General features: G+C 33.3%; 2 protein-coding genes and 1 long non-coding RNA gene across 3 annotated transcripts; 1 reads left to right on the top strand and 2 right to left on the bottom strand.

The window, feature by feature from the left end:
• Positions 1–472: 472 nt before the first annotated feature.
• LOC140055016 (tripartite motif-containing protein 2-like) lies at positions 473–5,183 on the bottom strand. Its single transcript, XM_072100162.1, has 2 exons — positions 4,929–5,183; positions 473–4,318 (listed from the first exon to the last, which is right to left on the bottom strand). Exon 2 carries the CDS (start codon positions 4,305–4,307, stop codon positions 2,190–2,192), a length of 2,118 nt encoding a protein of 705 aa, XP_071956263.1. The 5' UTR covers positions 4,308–4,318; positions 4,929–5,183; the 3' UTR covers positions 473–2,189.
• A 503-nt stretch (positions 5,184–5,686) lies between these two features.
• On the top strand, positions 5,687–20,977 carry LOC140055644 (tubby-related protein 4-like). The gene is made up of 13 exons (XM_072100995.1): positions 5,687–5,912; positions 6,393–6,703; positions 6,932–7,060; positions 7,238–7,399; positions 15,309–15,495; positions 15,646–15,774; positions 16,100–16,233; positions 16,409–16,633; positions 16,754–16,994; positions 17,303–17,448; positions 17,845–18,076; positions 18,570–19,540; positions 19,837–20,977. Exons 2-13 carry the CDS (start codon positions 6,452–6,454, stop codon positions 19,951–19,953), a joined length of 2,925 nt encoding a protein of 974 aa, XP_071957096.1. The 5' UTR covers positions 5,687–5,912; positions 6,393–6,451; the 3' UTR covers positions 19,954–20,977.
• On the bottom strand, positions 13,716–15,088 carry LOC140055651 (uncharacterized). The gene is made up of 3 exons (XR_011846681.1): positions 14,717–15,088; positions 14,231–14,354; positions 13,716–14,042 (listed from the first exon to the last, which is right to left on the bottom strand). It is a non-coding gene; the product is annotated as an uncharacterized lncRNA (long non-coding RNA).
• Positions 20,978–21,019: the final 42 nt, after the last annotated feature.

The following is a 21,019-nucleotide window of genomic DNA, read 5'->3' as shown; positions in this document are numbered from 1 at the left end:
AACTTAGTCACCTAATTTTTCAAAATCTACAGGGGAAAAAGGAATATCCTGCCATTTTGAAATCAGATCAAGTTGATTATTTTACCAGCTTTAAATTGATTTACTTAGAATAGGTACCTGTATTACAAAATTGAAACGCTCTATTAAAAAAGATTTTTTAAATTGGGTTGATACTTATGTTTTTTGCAATTAAATATTTGTAGTATTTTTTCAAGCTGATTTGTTATTCCGTTGGCTATGTCAAATGATGCGTAATCCTTGTGCCCATGTTTGACCAATCACTATGTACTGTATATACTTTGTTCATCAAATAGTCAATGTATCTTACCAACTACTGTGCCTACTGCTGATGGGTTTGTCATTTTAAAAGTTTCCAAAGTTGAAAAAATCAGAACAGATTAAACCAAGTTACCTTTATTCTTAAAAGCAAACTTTATTTTATAACTATAACTTTTTAACTATATTATGTTTATTATTTTGTACACTTTTCACTTTTTTTATTTTGTTATTGTGTATAAATTGTATTCAGCTTTTATGTCTATATGATACATATAAACACATGACAAGAAATACAAGCATTATGTACCAACCATCAACAATACATTCTGGAATCCAACAATTAAAAAAACATTCTGTTTTTGCTTTTTATTATTTTGCGAGATCCTGCAATATTTCTATTAAATGCAAAGCTTAGCTCATTTTCACTATCAGTATCAGATTGGTTTAATATTTTCCAATAATAATAATATTTTCTTACATTATTTGTCCTGGAGAACGGCTCTGTAGTAGCTGTCACCAGTAGAGGAGTTTATAAACTTAATAATAGATGATAATAAATAATAATATAGAAATGTTTAATAAATAATGATCATTAAATCTTGCATTTTTTTTCTTTATTGTATACAATAGCAGGAATAGTTTATAAACTTAGTTTAATAATATTCAAATGATAAATAAATAATGAGTAAAAATAAATATTAATGATCTTTGGATCTAAGGTCATTATCTGTTATGATGGCATTGGGCCGAATATATATACTGTATATATCCTAGAGAATGGTAATTAAATTTTAAAATATTTAATTTTAGTATAATTGTTGATACAATTGTATAGGCAACATTTTCGTATGTTTTAGTAACTAATTATTTGCAATGTTTCGTCACACTGATTTGTTACAGCAATGTTTCGCGGCTGATGTGAAATGATGCATATTCCCAATGAAAGTTTTTTTTCAATAATCACTTTTATGAATTTATCATCTTTATCAAAGAGTTGCACATTGTATTCACTTGATAAAATGATGTTATCATGTTTATCAACTACTACTGCATTGGGGTGGGGTTTGTCAGTTTTCCAAACACAACATTATCCGATATTTCAACAAGAACTTTGATTTATTTATATATTTCCATTATTACCAGCTAGTAGTAATCCATGACGTGAGTCCTATATGAGAATCTGTCTGTTAACATCCATTGTAAATATTCTTCGTTCTGTCACCATTCTTCATTTTGAACATTCGATAAACTTCCGTACCTTCTGGTAGTCTAATTTTACCAATTTGTTCTCCAGATGTCTTATACTTTTGGTGAAACCACCAAGCAATTATCTTTATATTTGTCAAGACTTATTCTCTATTTTCTTCTTCTTATCAATTGTATAGAAAGCGGAAAAATGTAAGACTGCCTTGTCGTTAATTAACAGCATATATATCTGTGCCACAGATTGTAAAATGCCGAGACAGCAAATCTCCCAATCACATATTCTGCCAGGTACTCGGGGATCAATTCTGGATTAGTTGGCCCTTGTTGCACCTTTATTTCAGCCATGACTCTTGACCACATCAACTCAATTTGTACAGACGTCTGTCGCTGGATCTACAAAATGTCTTTAGTGATTTACAGTACCATGGTCAAATCCTTGATTTTGGATGTGATTGTAGGCAGCCCATCTGTCCGTCCAAATTGTTGTTTCTGGAGCAATAATTTTAAGATTGATTTTAAGTGCGTTTTTAATATATTAGTAAAGAAGTTCATCTGTGTAGGTAATATAACAATTCAACCATTTAAACTTTGAATCTCAAAACTGGATAATAACATACTGTATTTAATCTGCTAGCACTCCGACTTCTTCAGAAGAACAAAGTTTATTTCTAAAAGACACTTTAAGGAAAACATATTCCTATGTTTTAGTAATTAAATATTTGCAATGTTTTGTCATACTGATTAGTTACAGCAATCTTTCGCGGCTGATGTGAAATGATGCATATTTCTAATGAACCCTTTATTTCACCTATCACTTTTATGAATTTACCATCTTTGTCAAAAAGTTGCACATTATACCGACTTGATACGATGATGTTATCATGTTTATCAACTACTACTGCACTGGGGTTTGTCAGTTTTCCAAACACAACATTATCCGATATTTCAACAAGAACTTTGATTAGTCTTCCATTATTACCAGCTAGTAGTAATCCATGACGCGAGTCCAATATGAGAATCTGTCGTTGGTTCGTCATAGTAACATCTCGGACATAAGTATTAGGTTGTGTCCATCTATTGATGACCTGTCCACTACCAAGGTCCAATACCACTGTACCATTATCAGAATCTGCTACATAGACAACATCTGACACTTCATCTACATAGATATCTCTTAGAAATTTCAATACTCCTTGACCAAATGTTCTAACCACCTCACCATCCATTGTGCATATTGTAATGCACTTCCTGACATTGTCACTGAATGCTATGTCACCATTCTTCATTTTGAACATTCTGTAAACTTGTGTACCTTTTGGTAGTTCAATTTTACCAATGTATTCTCCTGATGTCTTACACTTAAGTATTACATTTGTGCAACATGAAACCAGCAAGCAATCATCTTTATACCTGAGTACATCTTGACCAACCAAGCCTAGGTTGATAGAATTGATTAGTTCTTTTTCTACTGTGATTTTCATTGGTGAATTTCTGATGTATTTACCATCAACTGTCACATCTAATCTACAAACTCCTATGCTTGTAATTTTTTTTGTCAAGACATATTCTCCATTTTCTTCTTCAAACTTTACTTCTTCCTGTGCATGCTGTGTTATCCATGTTGCATTCAGTTGACTTGCATCTACTTCACATTCCGTTTGTTTTCTTACTTTTATTACAATGGTTTCATTTTCTATCACAGACTTATTTCCTGTTAATGTTAGACAGTTAGCTGTCACTTTTTTTAAATTGTCAGGGTTGAACTCTTGTAGTTGAACAAATTGCTGTTTGATTTGACAAAAGTCAGTTTGTCCATCATCAATTTTGTCTGTTTTTGGTAAATCATTAACCCTGTCTGCCAGTCCTTTAACTACCGTTTTACCTAATTTCATTGCTGATACTTCATTGCCTTTCAATAATTTATGAAGTAAATTCAGTTTCGTCTTCACATCAGTTACTGTTTGTCTTAATTCACTTCTTTGTTCATCAATCTCTGTCTTTTTCATTTCATAAATTGTTTTCACTTGCTTTTCCATTGCCTCTCCATTCTTTTTTATTGTCTTGATGGTTTCTTGTACATACTTTTCAATATCTTGCAAAGATTTTGCTTTATTTTTTTCCAGTTCTGTATCAACCTCATGAACCTCTTTTAAGCTGTTTTCTAATTCTGTTGTATAAGTATAGACATCCTTTTCTAATTCTGCTGAAGTTTCCTTTAATGTTTTGAATGCCTCTGAAATTGCTATTGGCTTTTGCCTTCCTACACAATCTCTGTGGCCCATGATTGTACAATTCATACAGATTGGGTCTTCACAATCCTGACAGTAATATTCCAAAGGTTCACCATGAAGCAGACACTGTGAAGGATGCAATGAGGTAATCTCAATTTGACTCATTTCTTTCATATCATTCATGGAATATAGCTTGTGACTTCTCAAGGCTGGAATTCCTTTATGACTGGCGCAACAAATGGAACATATGTACTCCTTACAATCCTGACAGTAACTTTCCACTTTTTCACCCAATCCACAAACACAAGTCTTTTCATCCTTTTCCAAAAAGTGTTCAACAGTTTCAAGTATGTTGTTTAGAAATGTATTCGGTGCAAGCTTGTGAAGCCCGCCCTCTGGAATTGGATATGTTTTGCAGCATGTGGGGCAAGTTAGTGTCCCTTTAGTTGTCACCCATTTTTCTAGACATGTCATACAGAAGGTGTGTAGACAGTTCAAAGTTTTTGGATCCTTAAGTTGATCAGTGCATATGCTACATTCAAGATGTTCGTTGATGTCTTCTAGGAACTTATTCACCTTACTGGCAGCCATCTTGGATTAACCTGTGAACAATCATAAATATACTGTTTTAAATGGGCGACTTTGGTCGCTGTTGGATATGAAGATGAAATAAAATAAAATGAAATAAAATATGACATGCTAAATTCCATTTATATTTATCTACTGATAATATTTCTGAAAATCTTATTTGTAAAATTTGTTCTCGTTTTATTTGATCATTCAACAGAAGTGAGCTTTCAAAGAAAAGAAAAGCTTTTCCAAGTAAGGTAAAAAATCAGCCCCGCCCTGTTGGGAGTCGAGTGAACAAGATTTTACATAAGGGTTGGAAAGTGACCATGAATGGTTATAAATAACCTTTTTTAAATTGCTTCTCATATCTACAGTATGAGAGAATGTTCACACAATTTTTGTATTGCCATTTGTTTTTGTTACAATCAAAAAATGCCCTATATAAATAACAGTACCTAACGTAGGCCTATATATTATTATATCCTATATGCCTTTTATATAATTATTTTTATACACCAAAGGCCATAAAATAATAATATGGAACAATCAGGTAGGTATAAACATTTTAATTGTACCTTTCCTGGTACAATTACATTGAATAAAAATTAAAAATGTGTAAGGGAAGTTAAACAGTCTTCTTACCTTGTTCTTTCTACAATTACTTGTTCGTATTGTACAGTTGGATTCACTTCCTTATTGTACACAGTATCCGGTACCAAGAATGACAGTATAATTATATACAGTGTATTAAATAGTCTGCTGCCCTCAATTTAGTCATTCTTCTATTCGATCATGGAAAGTTCCATGATTCGATCATCTGAAAATTTCCACAACTATGATACATTCAGTTGATGTTGGAAAGTTTCTGGTTTTTAGGAAGTTGTTGTTTTATTTACGTGGTGGAAATAAAAGACAACCCTTTCAAAAAAGTAGACAGTGACACCCTTTTAGCTGATTTAGATGTATTATAGTTATACATTTTTTGTTGGTCTCACGTTACTCGTTTTACTACTCTTATTTTTTTTTTTATTATTATAATTGTTGCTATAAAATAATATTATTATTTTTTTATTTATTGAATTTTATTTACTGTAACCTTTTATTTTCTTACTTTTAGTTTTTACTGAGAAATAAATTATTTACAAATAAATAGAAATATTTTTTGACTGGCTTACTGTAGAATTAGGATTATGTTGTTCTTTTATGTTTATTTATAGTGTTCCCCTGAAAAATTATGCAAAAATATATACTGTATAAGTTTATTAATCATTTTTATATTCACTTTGACCAAAAATTATTTTGAAGCAAAGATCTTTTTCGTTTTGAAGTAAATTGCGTAGATATTTAGAGAGGGCGCCCTGCGTTTTATATTTCTCTCATTTCATCACCGTCGATCGTCGTCGTACGTCGCGAGATCAGAGAGAGCAGAGCTGAGAGAGCCACAGACCAAGGCCGACGACGAGGACGATTCTTTGTTTTCGACGGTGGAAAGAACACTTAAAAGGACATCGCAATGAATGGGATTCGACACCTCCAGGCTAGAGAGAATGATAATAAAGTATGATTGTATGGTAGTTTATCTCCTTTTGTTTATGAATCACACTGAACTACAGGACAAACCAATACGTTAGTACTATATTTTGTGTTATTTTAATGAAAAATGTAGGCTGGCCAAGACAGAGAGCAGGTTCCAATAATCTCCTCTCTTGTTTAATTATTAGGCCTCTATAGCTAGGCCTAGGTCCCCTATAGTGTTACCTTTAGGCTGTAGCGTAGGTTCCTAGGCTGCAGAGATAAATATGTACTTGTAGCTTTAGCTAGTTGAGCCCATGCCATACCAGAACAGAGCGTATCCGATAGAAAGATCGACCTCTCTATTAGTATTAGTATTACTCTATTATTAGTATTAAAATGTGAAGTTTTTTATATTGTTTTAGCTTGCCATCATTTTTTCATTCAAATTATACTACTGTACTAGGCATAGGCTCGGCCTAAATTAGTACTGTGTAGAAGGCCTAAATTAGTATTAGTAATAATAATATCCTATTGTTATTTTTTCAAGATAATTCCAAACTGTTTTAAACAAACATTTTTTTATATTTGCAGGACAGAAATCAATTAAATAAACGCGAATAAAGCGGTTCCTAAAATCATTCCTGTTTACCATGTATGCTGTATTGGAACAAAACCCTGCATCAAGAAGTGACTGCTGTATTCGATCATTATCGTGGAAGGGTGCGGTTCCTGCCAGCGAAAAAGATAAGACGCATGTACGGAAACGATGCGTGTCGGAAGGCTGGCTGGCAAGTGGAAACGCAAAAGGAATTATCGGCACAACATTTACCACAAGTCACTGCAAGAAAACTACCAACTCTCCAACTAGAACAAATTTTAATTTAAGAGGTCACAATAGTGAGGTACTGTCCAATGCTATTTTATTATAATTTAAGGCCTTGTCTACACTGTCAAACTTTATGTGACAAAATTTGATGTGTCCATAGACATATTTGGGCACATCAAGCTAGTTTGATAGTGTAGACAGAGCTTTAGATGGTAGTTATTGAAATTCCAATAAAAAAACACCATTTCCCATTATTCACAGTTATTGAAAACTCGCAATCATGTTTGTACATTTCGTTTTTCAGGTAGTATTAGTACGTTGGAATGAACCTTTCCAAAAATTAGCAACATGCGATGTTGATGGAATCATTTTTGTTTGGATTAAATATGAAGGACGATGGTCAATAGAACTGGTCAATGATCGTGCATGTCAGGTAAAATATAGCTTGATTACTATTCCTAAAGCTCTGTCTACACTATCAAACTAAATGTGATGTGCCCATATATGGACATGATGAAGTTATATCACTAGTTTGATAGTGTAGACAGAGCTTCATATATTTGGTAGCCAATTCAAAGCTTAAGTTCCTATGTAAATACGTTATTTTTAGGTGAGTGACTTTGCATGGAGCCATGATGGAAGAACGGCGTTGATTTGTTATAAAGATGGATTTGTATTGGTAGGCTCAGTGGCTGGTCAACGGTACTGGTCATCTATGTTACAATTAGATGGTAGATTGACCTGTGGAACATGGACACCAGATGACAAACAGGTATTCTTGACGTTGAACCTCTTTTCTGTTTCTCCCCCTCCCCCCTTTATATTTAATGTGATTTATTTCTGGTGTCTTTTTTTTATGTTTAGTATCTTGTACTTTTAATTTGTTTTTGTGTCCTGAAATGTAATCTTCTCCCGTTCCTGTTGTAGGATAAAATAAATGTTTGAATAGATTATCTTAAAATCAGCAATTTCTCATTAAATATAAAAAAAATATATTTTACCTTTACGTATCACATACTCTTCATCCTTTTGTGTAATCTCTCATTTTTTGTCAGAAAAAGGTTAATTGTTTAAATCTGTTATTATTGCAGATTTATATGTGGTATAATTAGCTCAAGATAAACTTCATATATACTGTAATTATCAAACTTATAAACTTTGACCTCCTAAGTTCTTTGTATTTTAGTATGATTTATATTTTTATGAATAATTTTAAGAAATATAATAATAACAACGTACAACAGTACTAATAGTAGTCATATCATCAAGTAATAAAACAATAATTTTCTGTTATAATGATTTTAAATTTTAATAATAAACAACAATATTATTGAACTTTTTTGACCGTTGAGACATTCATTTCACTGGTAAAATCATCAAAAAAGTAACCACTCACTAATGAGTTAATTAATAATAAATTGAAGAATATATAGTCAGTTGCGTAACGCAGGGGACAAAAGGCCCCTGATTTTGTACACCTAAAAGCACATTGGAACTGCTCATACTATGGGCCCCTGGGTGCTCATAGCCGTTCCACCACTGAGTGAATTCGAGGCTCCTGGGTTTAGCCAGTGAGCGCTCATAGCCGTTACGGCACTGAGTGAATTTGAGGCTCCTGGGTTTAGCCAGTGAGCGCTCATAGCCGTTATACCACTGAGTGAATTTGAGGCCCCTAGGTTTAGCCAGTGAGCACTCATAGCCGTTACACCACTGAGTGTAGTCAAATGTAACAACAGAAAAACATCAAAAGCTCAAGAGGAGGTCAACAGTTTCAATTTCAAACACTTGCGACCTTTGGCAAATCAAAATAATATCTGTGAACTTATGAGTTGAGTAGGTAAATGGGTACCTGGGAAGATAGTCAATTAGTGAGAATGATAGCAACACTCCCCTGGGGAGTGTGGTATTGGCACGCTATGATAGGAGTAGCTCCCCCGGGAAGTGGACTTATTGCAATTTAATGAAACCAATAATAAGAACTAATAAAACATGACATGAAGTACAATACTTCCGCTAATTAATTAAATCTTTACAAATTTTAATTGGAGCTTCTCATGCGGGTAATTTTTTATCCAGTCCTCTTTTGTCATGCATACAAGTTTCATTATAAATGTATGGGAAAATAATACTTCCAATTACATTTTCTATGCATATTGTCAATAAAGGGTTATAAATTATAGTATTAATAGTATGTATTAATTAGGCCAAAAAAAAAAAATAGTTTGTTTGCTGTCATCCGCCGCCCCTAATTTCGCCAAAAATTTGGGGCGGAAATAAGAAAAAGTTTTTTTTTTACGTTGAGGGCGCTTTAAAAAAAAAAGTTTTTTTAATGATTTTTTTTGGCCGAAAAGGTGTAAAAATCGAGTGTGCGAGAATGAAACAATAAAAATAATAACGTAGCGTATATTTCGGTGTATAATCGCACTTTTGACACGCAAATTTAACCTCTAAATTAAGGGTGCGTCTTATACACCGAACATAAATGCCTCAACACACAGATATCGCCACCTCGTTGGCTAGGCCTGGGCTTTTTAAGGTAAGGCCTAGGCCTATTAGTATTACTAAAGTCTAAAGAGTAGGCCTAGCCTAGCTACAGTGTACTAGCGTAACAGCAACCTGCTAGTTTTCAAGGCATTTTAGCGTGATTTTGTACTAAATATGATGAAAAGATTTGTTTATTATGGAGCTGTTTTTAGGCGCTCCGATAAAATTTCATTTGAAAACGTTTACGATTGGAATAGTATTATAGTTATACGCACGACCGTCGTACCCCCAGCGCGAGCGAGCCCTCCTTTTGGCAACCACATTGTGTACACAGTGTTCGACTAGTATATTCTCCAGTTGATTATAGCATAGACCTAGCGTACACACTTCTAGGATACATACCCGGATACATAGATACTAATCGAATACGATTGTCCGTGAAAACGTGCGCCTCTCGCAGTCGAGCAGCAAAGTGCTCATTTAACCGTTAAAACGCTGTTTTTTAACTGCGCAGGTCACTGAGCATCGCCAAGTTATAGTGACTTCCGGTTCGCTTTTCACTTCGCGGCAAGCATTTTGCATGGGAATACCCTTACAAATCTGCTGCAATTTCCACCATCCGGGTTAAATTATATCTTTCTATATTTGGAAATTGTTACTCCTAATATGGAAGATTATTCCCGCCACAAAATTTTGGTATAAATAGCCCAGGAAAGGACGACAGAGCTTATTGAAGAAAAAAGTGCAGATGGAGGTGTTCGTTGAGGTAGGCTACATGATTTATTTGTTTGGTTTCGTAGGGAATCCGGCACTTTTCTCATCAGCACGGAACCTTTATAAAAACTTAGTGGTTGGTTATTAGGTTATTAATCTATCTTTTCTGAAAGTTTAAGCTTGGTTCAGCTTGTGGGACGGATTCAATATCCGTTCAAAGCTGGGGATATATTCTAAGCAGACTCCATCTTGGATTCGTATGTTTAGTACAGGCCGTGTGGTTGAGTAATTTCAATCCTTCAAAATCACTATGTGCAATCCGTTTTTAAACCAGTTAATATACCAAAATATGTTATTAGTAGCTTTTTTATTTTGGATTTGGTGCTAGTTTGGTAAATATTGCAATATAATTGTAGATTATTTGGTTGTAAAAAAATGTACCCAACTTGTAGTATTATCTAGGCCTAGGCTAGGCCTAGCCCATTTGACGGAAACCCAATGCTATTTGTAGGCGGATAGAGAGGGCCGCAGGCTAGTTTTTAGTGGCATATCGCCGACTTATTATAATCAATGTGAAGCCATATTATTATTATGTTTAAAATGTTGAATCTATATCCACTGGATTATGGATATAATATATATCGTCGGATATTTAAAGAAAGGCCTAGACCTTTTTATTTAATTAATTTAGGAATATATTACGGGAAATTCTTTGCCAAAGAAAAGAAAATACGTTGTGGCTGTTGGAGGTTTGTAAATATATGACAATAATGTAGCCTAGGCTAGGAAGGACTGTAGGTAGGATGAGGTAATTTGGATGGTCGTACATATGATATTTATATATACAGTATTGTGTATAGTAGTGATCATGGCGACAAAATTTAGGATGACTAAAGTTGACATTAAAATTATTTAACTATGAATAGCTCATTATTGGTGTTTTTTTTTTCTTTCAGGTTTCTAAGAATAAACTATCCGACTTGTGATTCATCTTGTGCTGCAAAAACAATCCTATTTTGATATTTGTAAATTGATGTACGTAACAGATGTCTTTAAAAATAAAAATGTTTATTATCGCGATGATTTAACTCAAATATTGACATAAGATAGTTTGATAGGCATATTTTACTTCGATGTAAATAAGATATTACATGTTATGTTATACTGTATGTAAAATACTTTTTTGTAAATAAAGTTATTTAATGGTGGTTAATTTATTAACTTGTTAATTTGTTTGTTAGTTATGATGTTATACTATTAATTATTTAGTTAGTAACCAAAGTGGAGTGGATTCGTGGCAGTTGCAACTTGACTGTAATATGCATATATATAATAATATTTACTTCTTCTTGGATAAAGTTAAAGCAAAATAAGCAATAATAAAAATTAAATATTTATTTTGCCATAAAGAAAGCAAAAACTAAACATACAGTACTATATGTACAGTAATACCATGGACCTATAGGTCCATAGTTATACATACTGTAGTATTGAGCACCAGTAGCAGAGACGTCTGGACAATCGAATATAATCGTTATCAGCTGTCTGGGTACCCAAGGCTAGTGCTAGAAAATGGCGAAAATTCGTGTATTCATTCGCCGTCAGCGAAATGAATCCGGCACTTTTCTCATCAGAAGCAAATCAACAAATCCTTTTATCAGTTTGTTTTGATATATAATCTGGATAATATATATCAAAATGGCCTTGGTTCAAGCATGTTTAACAGGTAAAATCAGATTTTTTCCTACCTAGGCCCCTTAGCACTGCGGTACCCTACGCCGTGTGGGGGAACCGATCTCGGCAGTATTTCTTAAGTAGCCTATCTTTCGTAAAATCCTTAGTTAAATTTTATTAATATAAATTTAATTGTATGAATATGCTATTTAAATGTTATTGACATTTTTTTTTGCTGCATTTTGTAATTCCGCACTACTTGCTTTATCGCGATTCGAAGATGGCGGCAATTCAAATTTTGATTTGGTAATAATTCGCGAGGTCAACCACTTTGCTGCCCGACTCACACGTGCGGTCATGCACTCGATGTTGCGGGTGCGAAACTCATTCATAACAAGTTAGAAAGAACTGACGGAATGGGGGACTTCCCTTCTTGTTGAGGCTGGGCGCGGCCGTCTTATACATCGACGATATACAAAATACCGATATTTTACTCTCAGTTAGGGGTCGGGTGCGTCTTATTATACACAGGTGCGACTTTATATACATCGAAATATACGGTACACTAACTTCTAAAAATAAAAATATTTAATTAGGCCTGCTAACAACGACCTACTGTGTAGTAGGCCTAGCCTATAGGCTAGTTTAGACACGGGGCCTAACGCGCCCAAAACAGAATTAAAGTGTGAAACAAATTATGAATAGATGTTTGAGCTCGTTGTTTTATTCAGTGTGTTTTGTTACTCTCAAATTCGCGAGCAATTAACAGAGAAATTAACATAAAAAAAAAAAAAAAAAAAAAAAAAAAAAAAAACTTTTTTCCACCCGCCCCCCTACCAAAAAAAAAAAACTTGACAGCAAACAAACAATTTTTTTTTTTAGGCCTTATCATCATTTACAAAGTTTTTGGAAATGTAGTTTTCAATTTATGAGTTACTGTACTAGTAAAACATTCGTTAACAATTAATAGTTTTTCACTATTTTAACCACACAATGAAATTTACACATGGTTGAGGCTTCGGTATACAATAGTAGAGCCATATGTAATGACATTGTAAATAAAAATAATTATCCAACAGTAATTGCAGTATGTTCAATAGTATATGTACACTAATATCTTAGCAGTAATTAAAATCGCGATATTAAAGATGTATTGTCCCCCTGAAAAAAATTTTTTTTTCAATATTTTTGTTGAATGGGCCATTTTAATTGCACATAAAAGTTATTCACTTTGACCTCAATTTGGATTGAAAAAAATATTTTTTTACACGGGAAAATCGCAATTTAATGCAAAAATTAACCAACCGGAAGCTATTTGTCTGGAAGACAAATGTGTTCCGGTTTAATTTAACCCTTGACCTGAGTTAGCTCATAAATATTCATATTGTATGGATACATCGTGTGGATGATGATGCTTTCCAAATCAACAGCCAACAACGATAGCAATGCATGCGTGCGAGAGAGTCGAGTAGTGATGCGAGACGAATCTTGAAGAAAACACGAAAACTATAGCTAGCAGAATGCTAAGTTAGAATTACAGTTGGTAACTTAGGTGAGTTTTTGTTTCGCTAACAGGAGAGGCCTAGCTAGGCCTAGGCCCGAATTTGCTGCTACTGTACTACTAGTCTACTAACTACTACTAGCACTGACAGTCTCGAGTAGCCTAACTGCTGCCTACTTCTGTCTAGTCTCTAGAAGTAGAGTGTAGTAGGGCTAGGCAGTACACTGCTAGCTAGGGCTACAGTAGACCACCACCAGAAGGGATGTATTTTTGTTTTAATCATGATGAATTGGTTTAATTTTTAAAGATTTCAACTATCTATTCGGCAGTGAAAATTAAAAAAAAAGAAAATCTAAATATTGTTTTGGATGTTTTACTGATGCATTATTTAAAAAATATTTTCTGTATCAAATGCAATAGGTTCAAATTAACATTCCGCAAATAAACATTTTATGCAGATATTTTGACACAAATTTCTTTTTTTTTTTAGGTTGATTGATTGAACAATAAGAGCAAGTAGTGAGAAACATAAAACGTATCGTACAGTGTGGCAACATTCACAATTTATTGAAACGTTTCTTACTATTAAAATGACACTTTGTAATGGATGTGAGCGATCTTAGAAGACTATAGCTGTCGTAATTACTGCCACAATCAACACATTGATAATTAGTAGACAAATTGACACAAAAAACAATACAGGAATTCAATAAGATATACTGTATATATATATTTTATTAACTCCTTTTGCACTGTAATATTTACAGTAAAATTATGAAGTGTAAGTAAATTTGAAGAATTTATCCTGTGTACTGTTGTAGTAGTTTTTTTTTATTTATTGAATGTTATGTTTACAAAATAATATACTGTACATATAATACAAAAAAAATTATACAATATTTTACAAGCTGGACAAGAACATATTGGCTGAATGCAGCAGGAGAGTCAGAAATATTTTTCCTGCAATATCTAATCATATTCCAATACCGAGTCTATCATTGTCTTTGGGTGACCTCTGTTCAAGTCTTCATCAGCTCAACGTCTTTAAAAAAAGTAAAAGCAAAGTATGAAAATCTGGAAAAAATAGATCATGCATATTTAGTGCAAAATTGGGCTAGTGAAATTGCTTACTTTGACAGTCAAATAAGTATACTACCTTTCTATGGTAATTAAAACACATTACTTATAATGTTATAACTTATAAAAAGAGAAAATAAATATTTGACTTACTACAGTACAGAAAACATTTGTTTGTGTTGTTTGTAAAATGGCTAAGCTGGCTTTTCCCCTCTGTCTACTTGTACAGTGGTGCTGGAAGGTTCTCAATTTCAGGCTTGTATTGCAACCATTTTCCCTGAAAAATGTTTGTTTTATTTTTATCATAAAAATTAGTTAAACAAGCTTCAACTGTAAATATATATGGTACAGCAAGCTGGCTGTATTTTCGGAATGTAGCTAAGATTGATGGCATATAGCCTAGGCCAGTCTATGAAGTACAATGTATAGGGCCTAGCTGGGCATCTTCTGCACGGACCCGATTGTCACAGTCTGCTTACTACTACTACTAGCCTAGTAATATGCAGCAGCATGTATTAATTATTCTAGGCCTAGCCCTGAACGGAAAAAAATCCCAGGCTAAGTTAATTAATTTACCTTCCTGTTATTATTGCGTTATATATATTATTATATTTAAAATAACCGTCTAGGCCTACTTACCGACAAATTAACAGCTCAGCTTTACATATTTATACGATCAGGCCAGGGAAACCCACAGTCGAGTCGCGTCGATCTCTGGTGGTGTTGTTGTACATACAACGTGCATCGTCCATTGTTAGATCAGATCTCTGCTGTGTGGATGCTCATTAACATATCATGCATATGTATGAGTTAGCTCTACCGGCCTAATTTCTGAGCCGATGAGTTCGAAAAAATGGTAAACTTATTTTGATTTTTTTATAAGCGAAATCAATATTTTTCTCGGATTTTTTTTCGGTGGAAGTGAATAACTTTATGTTAACTACAAAACGGTCTATTCAAAATTTGATTTTTTTCATCTTTATTTTTCATTTTTTGGGGGACAATACATCTTTAAGGATATCGCCGCACGCGCTCGCTGTACAGCCGTCGCCGTAAATTGTTGTGATGTCACAGGTGCATCGCAAAATCAGCGACGGCTGTATACCGAGCACGTGCAGCGATATCCTTAATTTTTTGGTGGTTCTGAAATCATATGTACATCCCTAATACGTTGTTAAAATATGGTCCTCGGTAAAGTTGTCCTCTAATATAATGTACACTCCTCTTGCAGGTCATTCTTGGTACAAACAGTGGTCAAGTAATGATCATGGACATCCATGGGGCTATTGTCCTGCAATCAATGTTATGCGAGGATCGTGAAATCAGGAAAATCATGTGGTCCGTAGAAAAATTTCGCATGATAAATGTTATCGAAGAAGAATCAGATGAAAAACCTGAAAGAAGACGGAAAAAAAGTAGTAAGTTGACACATGTAATAATTTGTTGTTTATAAATTATATATAGTATACTTCATTACAGTATTTGTTGATATTTAATATTTGCAACAACATTATTTTAGATGTTGTTTTACAAGAATCAATATCATCAAATTCTTTTTTCTTTCTTAGATGTTGCAAAACGTCGCAGCAGTAAAAAGCATCCAGCTATCATGGCGGTTGATATAGGAAATGGAGATATCCAATTAATGAAATCACATGATGATATTACACCTATTTTAATCAGGACCGGAATGAAAGGTAATTATCAATCATTACACGTTATTTGTATAGTATTTAAGTATTTAATTATTTTAATGAGAAAACTAAGTAACCTTTTCATTCACAAATTACTATAATGTGGATAAAAGCTAACGTGCTGTAATTAAGTACATTGGTAAAAGCACATTTCAAACCAATTTTGTGTTGTAAAGTAAGTGGATGCTACGCAAGTCTGGCATACACCAAATATAAAAAAATAATCATTTTAAAGAAGATTATTTGACTCCTTGAAATATGACGATCACTTCTGGCCGTTTTTGTTGATTATATTATATAACCAGATAAATGTTTACTACATTTTTAGATACTGTAATGGAGTGGAGTAAATGTGGGTTATTCTTGGCCGTTGGAGGGGTTCTGGAACAAAATGAAAACAACTACGTTCATTTTTATAATGTTTATGGCCGTTTGCGATTCTCATTAGATGTTAATTCACAGGTAATTGCAACGTCTTTATCATTATTTTATTAATTCACATAATAAAGAAATATATTCAAAGTAATACAGTGTCACAGAATTTGCCTATAGTAGTGGACAAATTTAGATACAATATTGCGAATTGGCTCGATATATACACACAATATTAAAACTAATACGATTTTTATAATTTCAGCATCCTCTTTCGGCGCTCACATGGGGCCATGACGATAAACGTATATTTGTGGCATGCGGTCCGCTTCTACACGTGGCTTGGGTAGAGAAACAGATTGCGCCGTTACAAATTCTGTGTAGAGAAGTCGTCGTGTCGATTATGAAAGAGGAAAAAGCGGTTAGTAGCCTCACCTTGCCAGGAAGGTTGAAGAACTTTGTATCTGAAAGATACTACAATACAGTTAAGGTTTGTTGACGTCATTTTTTTTCTCAAATTTGTATTTTTCTTTTTATTGATAATATTTAGACAATAAATATTATCAGAAAGAAATAAATTCTAAATAATGAATGTATTTATTCTCTTTAGGGATGCATTCCAGAACCGTGTAAGCTTCGTGAGTTTATAAGTCAACCACCGCCTAATAATCAACGCCTTCATTGCACCATGGTGAAAGCCGGTGAAGAGACGAGCAACTCTAACCCATGCTATACCCTGTTTTTGGAATACCTTGGCGGTTTAGTACCCCTTCTAAAAGGGCGTAGGATCAGCAAGTTATGTACTGAGTTTGTTATTTATGATCCAAAAGCACAGAATGATGTAAAGTTAAGTAAGTGTTTATCATACAATTCTTCCTCGTTCCATCTGTTACAATCCATCCTTTTTTCAATTCAAATCGCTCCTAAAAACTCACCTATTTTATAAATGTTTGATATTATTTATTATTATTAAAATATCTCTAAATTAATGATTGTGATGGTAATGATAAAGATAATAAATATGAAGATGATGTAATGATAGCATATTAACAAAGTAGAGGATAATTTTTGAAAATGGTAAAGATTATGTCAATTGAAATGATAACGGGGATTTTGATACGTTCATAATCATAATAAATTTGTTTAATTATTATCATAGATAATGATGAGCAAGGATGTTTAAATGATAACAAGTCTGTAAGCAACTCCTGCTTTCAAGTGTCTGATGACACTAAGCATGTAAACACAAATGGCAATATGGCAGAAGACAACTATGATAATCTATTTATAGACAATCTGCCACAGGTTAGTATAGCAATGACACTAAGCATGTAAACACAAATGGCAGTATAGCAGAAGACAACTATGATAATCTATTTATAGACAATCTGCCACAGGTTAGTATAGCAATGACACTAAGCATGTAAACACAAATGGCAGTATAGCAGAAGGCAAATATGATAGTCTATTTATAGACAATCTGCCTCAGGTTAGATACAGAATTTAAGGGGAAATTTCTTATATATGTTACAGTAACACTAGGACCAACTCCTATTCAGGGCCTTCCCAGTAGAGAGACACTTTGACACAAAGGTGTCCCCTTTTATTTGAATGTTTTTGCTGTATAACTTTAATGTAAATAATCTTGAAATACTTATTTTGTTTTTGTATTATTTGACAAAAATATTGTTTTGATTTAAGCATGAAAAATTGGTTGCAGTAACGTCAAATATATGGGGTACAAAGTTCAAGATCCACGGTTTAGCGTCATTCCTACCGGCTAACATGGGTCAAGTGAACTACAAGACAAGTTTGCTACATCTACAGCCAAGACAGATGAGTATAGCGTTGGTACAGTTGACAGATCAGTTACAACAAAACACTGATACAGCACTTAGTTTGAATTCATTCAGTGATGATGACGATGATTCAGGTAATTTCTATTTATTACTATTCATTTGTTATCAAATGTTTGTGTATCTGTCCAGAATAAAGCAACAGTAAAACATAATACAAATATTTAAGTGTATTAATCTAAGGCTATCCTGTACACACAATCATATCCTATACATACATTTCTTTAGTATTTGTGCTTTAACTATATCCTTTAGTACTATCTTAGGCACTACATGATGACATTTAAAAACGAGAACCGAAAGATTTAAACAGAATCACCTATCCTACAATAAATATGCTAAAAAATAGTTCATAGAGCCAAAGCGAGATACAGAGCGATATTGTTGTACCTTTTTATTCATTTTTATTGCATTTGTTATTGTTATTTAAACTGTACAGTACTTTTGTAAATACAACATTTTTACCAAAATAAATATAAAGCAGTACCTAAATTAGTGATTCTGAAATACTGCATATCTCATGCATGATAAAAAGATTCATTAAAATGATTTAACCTATTTCTTTTTTAGATGAAGCAAATGATAAAATAGACCTTAAGAACTGGCAAACTCCTTTAAAAGAAGTAACGGTAGCTCCAGTAAATAATTTTGAAAAAAGGAAAAAACAGGGAGATTCAAAAACAAAAGAAGAAGAAAGACAATCGACAGAGAATTATTGTGATTATGAAGACAATACTACAGGCAGTGTAAATAAGGTGTTATTACCGACGAAAAAAACGGACAAATCTGTACATATAAAACAAGGTGCAATACCAAAATCCTCACAGAGAGTTTTACGGACTGCGGCATTTCTAGACGATGGTGACGAGGTGATTGAAAATGGCGCGCATGCACAGCTTAACCTTGGTTTAGAGGATAGCGACAGCGAGGAGCGATGGGCTCAAACAAAAAGTAAAGTATGTAGCAAACACCTTGGAATCGTAAATGGACATAAAAAAACATTGAACAAACAAAGGAATAATTATGTAGATCATACGTCAAAAACGAACGGTCTGTTACCGGATGAAACGCATTTTCCTGTTGGGGATCCGGCAGGAGATGATAATGTTGAGATTGATACCACGGAAACGAAACAATTAATTGCCAGCGGTAATACGGCATCAAATGTACCTAAACAAAGATACCCCATTCCATTTAGAAACACAAAACCAGGTGATGTAAACAGTATCAAGTTGAAATCATCTTTACAAGCTGCACCTGATGATACGCAGAAACCGGTTGAAATAAATGCAAAAGCGCAGCAACCAATGTCGCTGAACTTTGAAGAGTTGTTATGCGTTGGTGTAGATAGCAATGGGTCAAAGGTCAGTAAGAAAGCAAAGTTAATACAAGAGTATTCATCGAGTAAGGCTGAGGTTCATTTTATGCATAATAAAGCGCCCCTTTGGAACGAGAACACGCAGGTTTATCAGCTGGACTTTGGCGGCAGGGTGACGCAAGAATCGGCTAAAAATTTTCAAGTGGAACATAATGACAAGCAGGTAAATAATTACTGTGATGTTTAAAATGCATGAATAAATAAATACTGGGGGTTGAATATGATATAATGTTCAGAAATAAGAAAGCGACCCGGTGTGTTTTTTTTTAGTTGTATTTTTTTAAATCAAAGCATACTGTTTACCAAATTTATTAAATATTTGCTTTTTTTTTGTATTCCAATGTATTAAAGAAAGATTGAAAATGAAAAATAAAAATTTGTTATTAAAAACAAACCATTTAAATATATATTTTTTAATAATTTGATAAACAATATTTTTTCAATTTTCTTTTATTTTAGGTGCTACAATTTGGTCGTATCGATGGACATGCTTATACCTTGGATTTCCAGTATCCATTCTCCTCAATACAAGCATTTGCTGTTGCCTTGGCAAATATAACTCAGCGACTCAAATAAATGAATGTATCTAGTTGTTTGGCCCACAAGTAAATATGTTACACAGTTTGATAGCACTGTGGTCATACATGTTAACTGATTGAAGTATCTTTTTTACAACAAAACATTATGGTACAGTGGGCACATGTTGCCTAATTTTATGGTACAGCTGACATATGTTGCCCAATTTTATGGTACAGAAGTCATCTACTGTATTCCTCTATGGTAAATGTAGTCAAGTTTCTGTGTAAGCAAAAATTTACCTGTCTATACAGTATATGTATTTTATTTAATGATTAAGATTTCTTCTCAAAGACCTGGGACCAGTTCACCTACGTTTTGAAAATTACAATGCAAAAATTAAGGACATTAGATTAACTTCAGGACTTCATTTCTCCTTCCCTGTGTACAGACTATTTTAAAATTCCATACCTCACCTACTTTTAGTACACATTGTGTATATGTTATTGTGGCATTGAAATTAGTATTTTATTGATAATTTTGTTACAATTGGTAAAATTGTTACAACAAGCACTGTAGCCTCATCAGCGGGGTGGGGTTGTTGGGGTGACCTGTTGAATCGAAATTGTTGGATGACCTGTTGAATTGAAATTGGGTAGTAGTGTGTAGTAATAGTAATATAAACCTTTGAACTTCTCTATAAGTTTCTATTAACAAGCCAGTATGGTATACAAAAGGAGATACGTGGTGAGTTCCTAACCCTCCTTGTATTTGCATAATGAATTATTGCAGCCAAGTAATTATGAATTATTCATAAGTCTAAAATGTGTACTGTAACTATGGATACCACGTGAATGGACTCTTGCCTTAAGTTTTTATTTTCGTACTTGAGTGTATGCTTATATAGTTATTTTCCAATGCAGTTTTAAATGTTTTGTCCGTGTCAGTTCTCAGATATATTAGGGAATACAATATTATATATTTTTATATGTTTAAATAGATTGTGATTTTATGAGTGAATGTAAAACTTTATTACTAAATAAATGTACTATCTGCATGGTAAAGTACCGTCGTTATTGCAACAAAATATATTAAATTCAGTAAATTATTAATTTGAAAACTATTT

The sequence above is a fragment of the Antedon mediterranea genome, chromosome 7, assembly GCF_964355755.1.
Source record: "Antedon mediterranea chromosome 7, ecAntMedi1.1, whole genome shotgun sequence".
NCBI classification, from domain to species: domain Eukaryota; kingdom Metazoa; phylum Echinodermata; class Crinoidea; order Comatulida; family Antedonidae; genus Antedon; species Antedon mediterranea.
This window is presented reverse-complemented; position numbering and strand designations above follow the sequence as displayed.

Excerpts from the sequence above, each read along its gene's own strand:
- LOC140055644 (XM_072100995.1), top strand. The coding sequence starts at position 6,452 with ATGTATGCTGTATTGGAACAAAACCCTGCATCAAGAAGTGACTGCTGT. Across the intron at positions 16,995-17,302 it reads ACAGAATGATGTAAAGTTAA|ATAATGATGAGCAAGGATGT; the intron begins GTAAGTGTTTAT and ends TTATTATCATAG. Across the intron at positions 18,077-18,569 it reads TGATGATGACGATGATTCAG|ATGAAGCAAATGATAAAATA; the intron begins GTAATTTCTATT and ends TTTCTTTTTTAG.
- LOC140055016 (XM_072100162.1), bottom strand. The coding sequence starts at position 4,307 with ATGGCTGCCAGTAAGGTGAATAAGTTCCTAGAAGACATCAACGAACAT.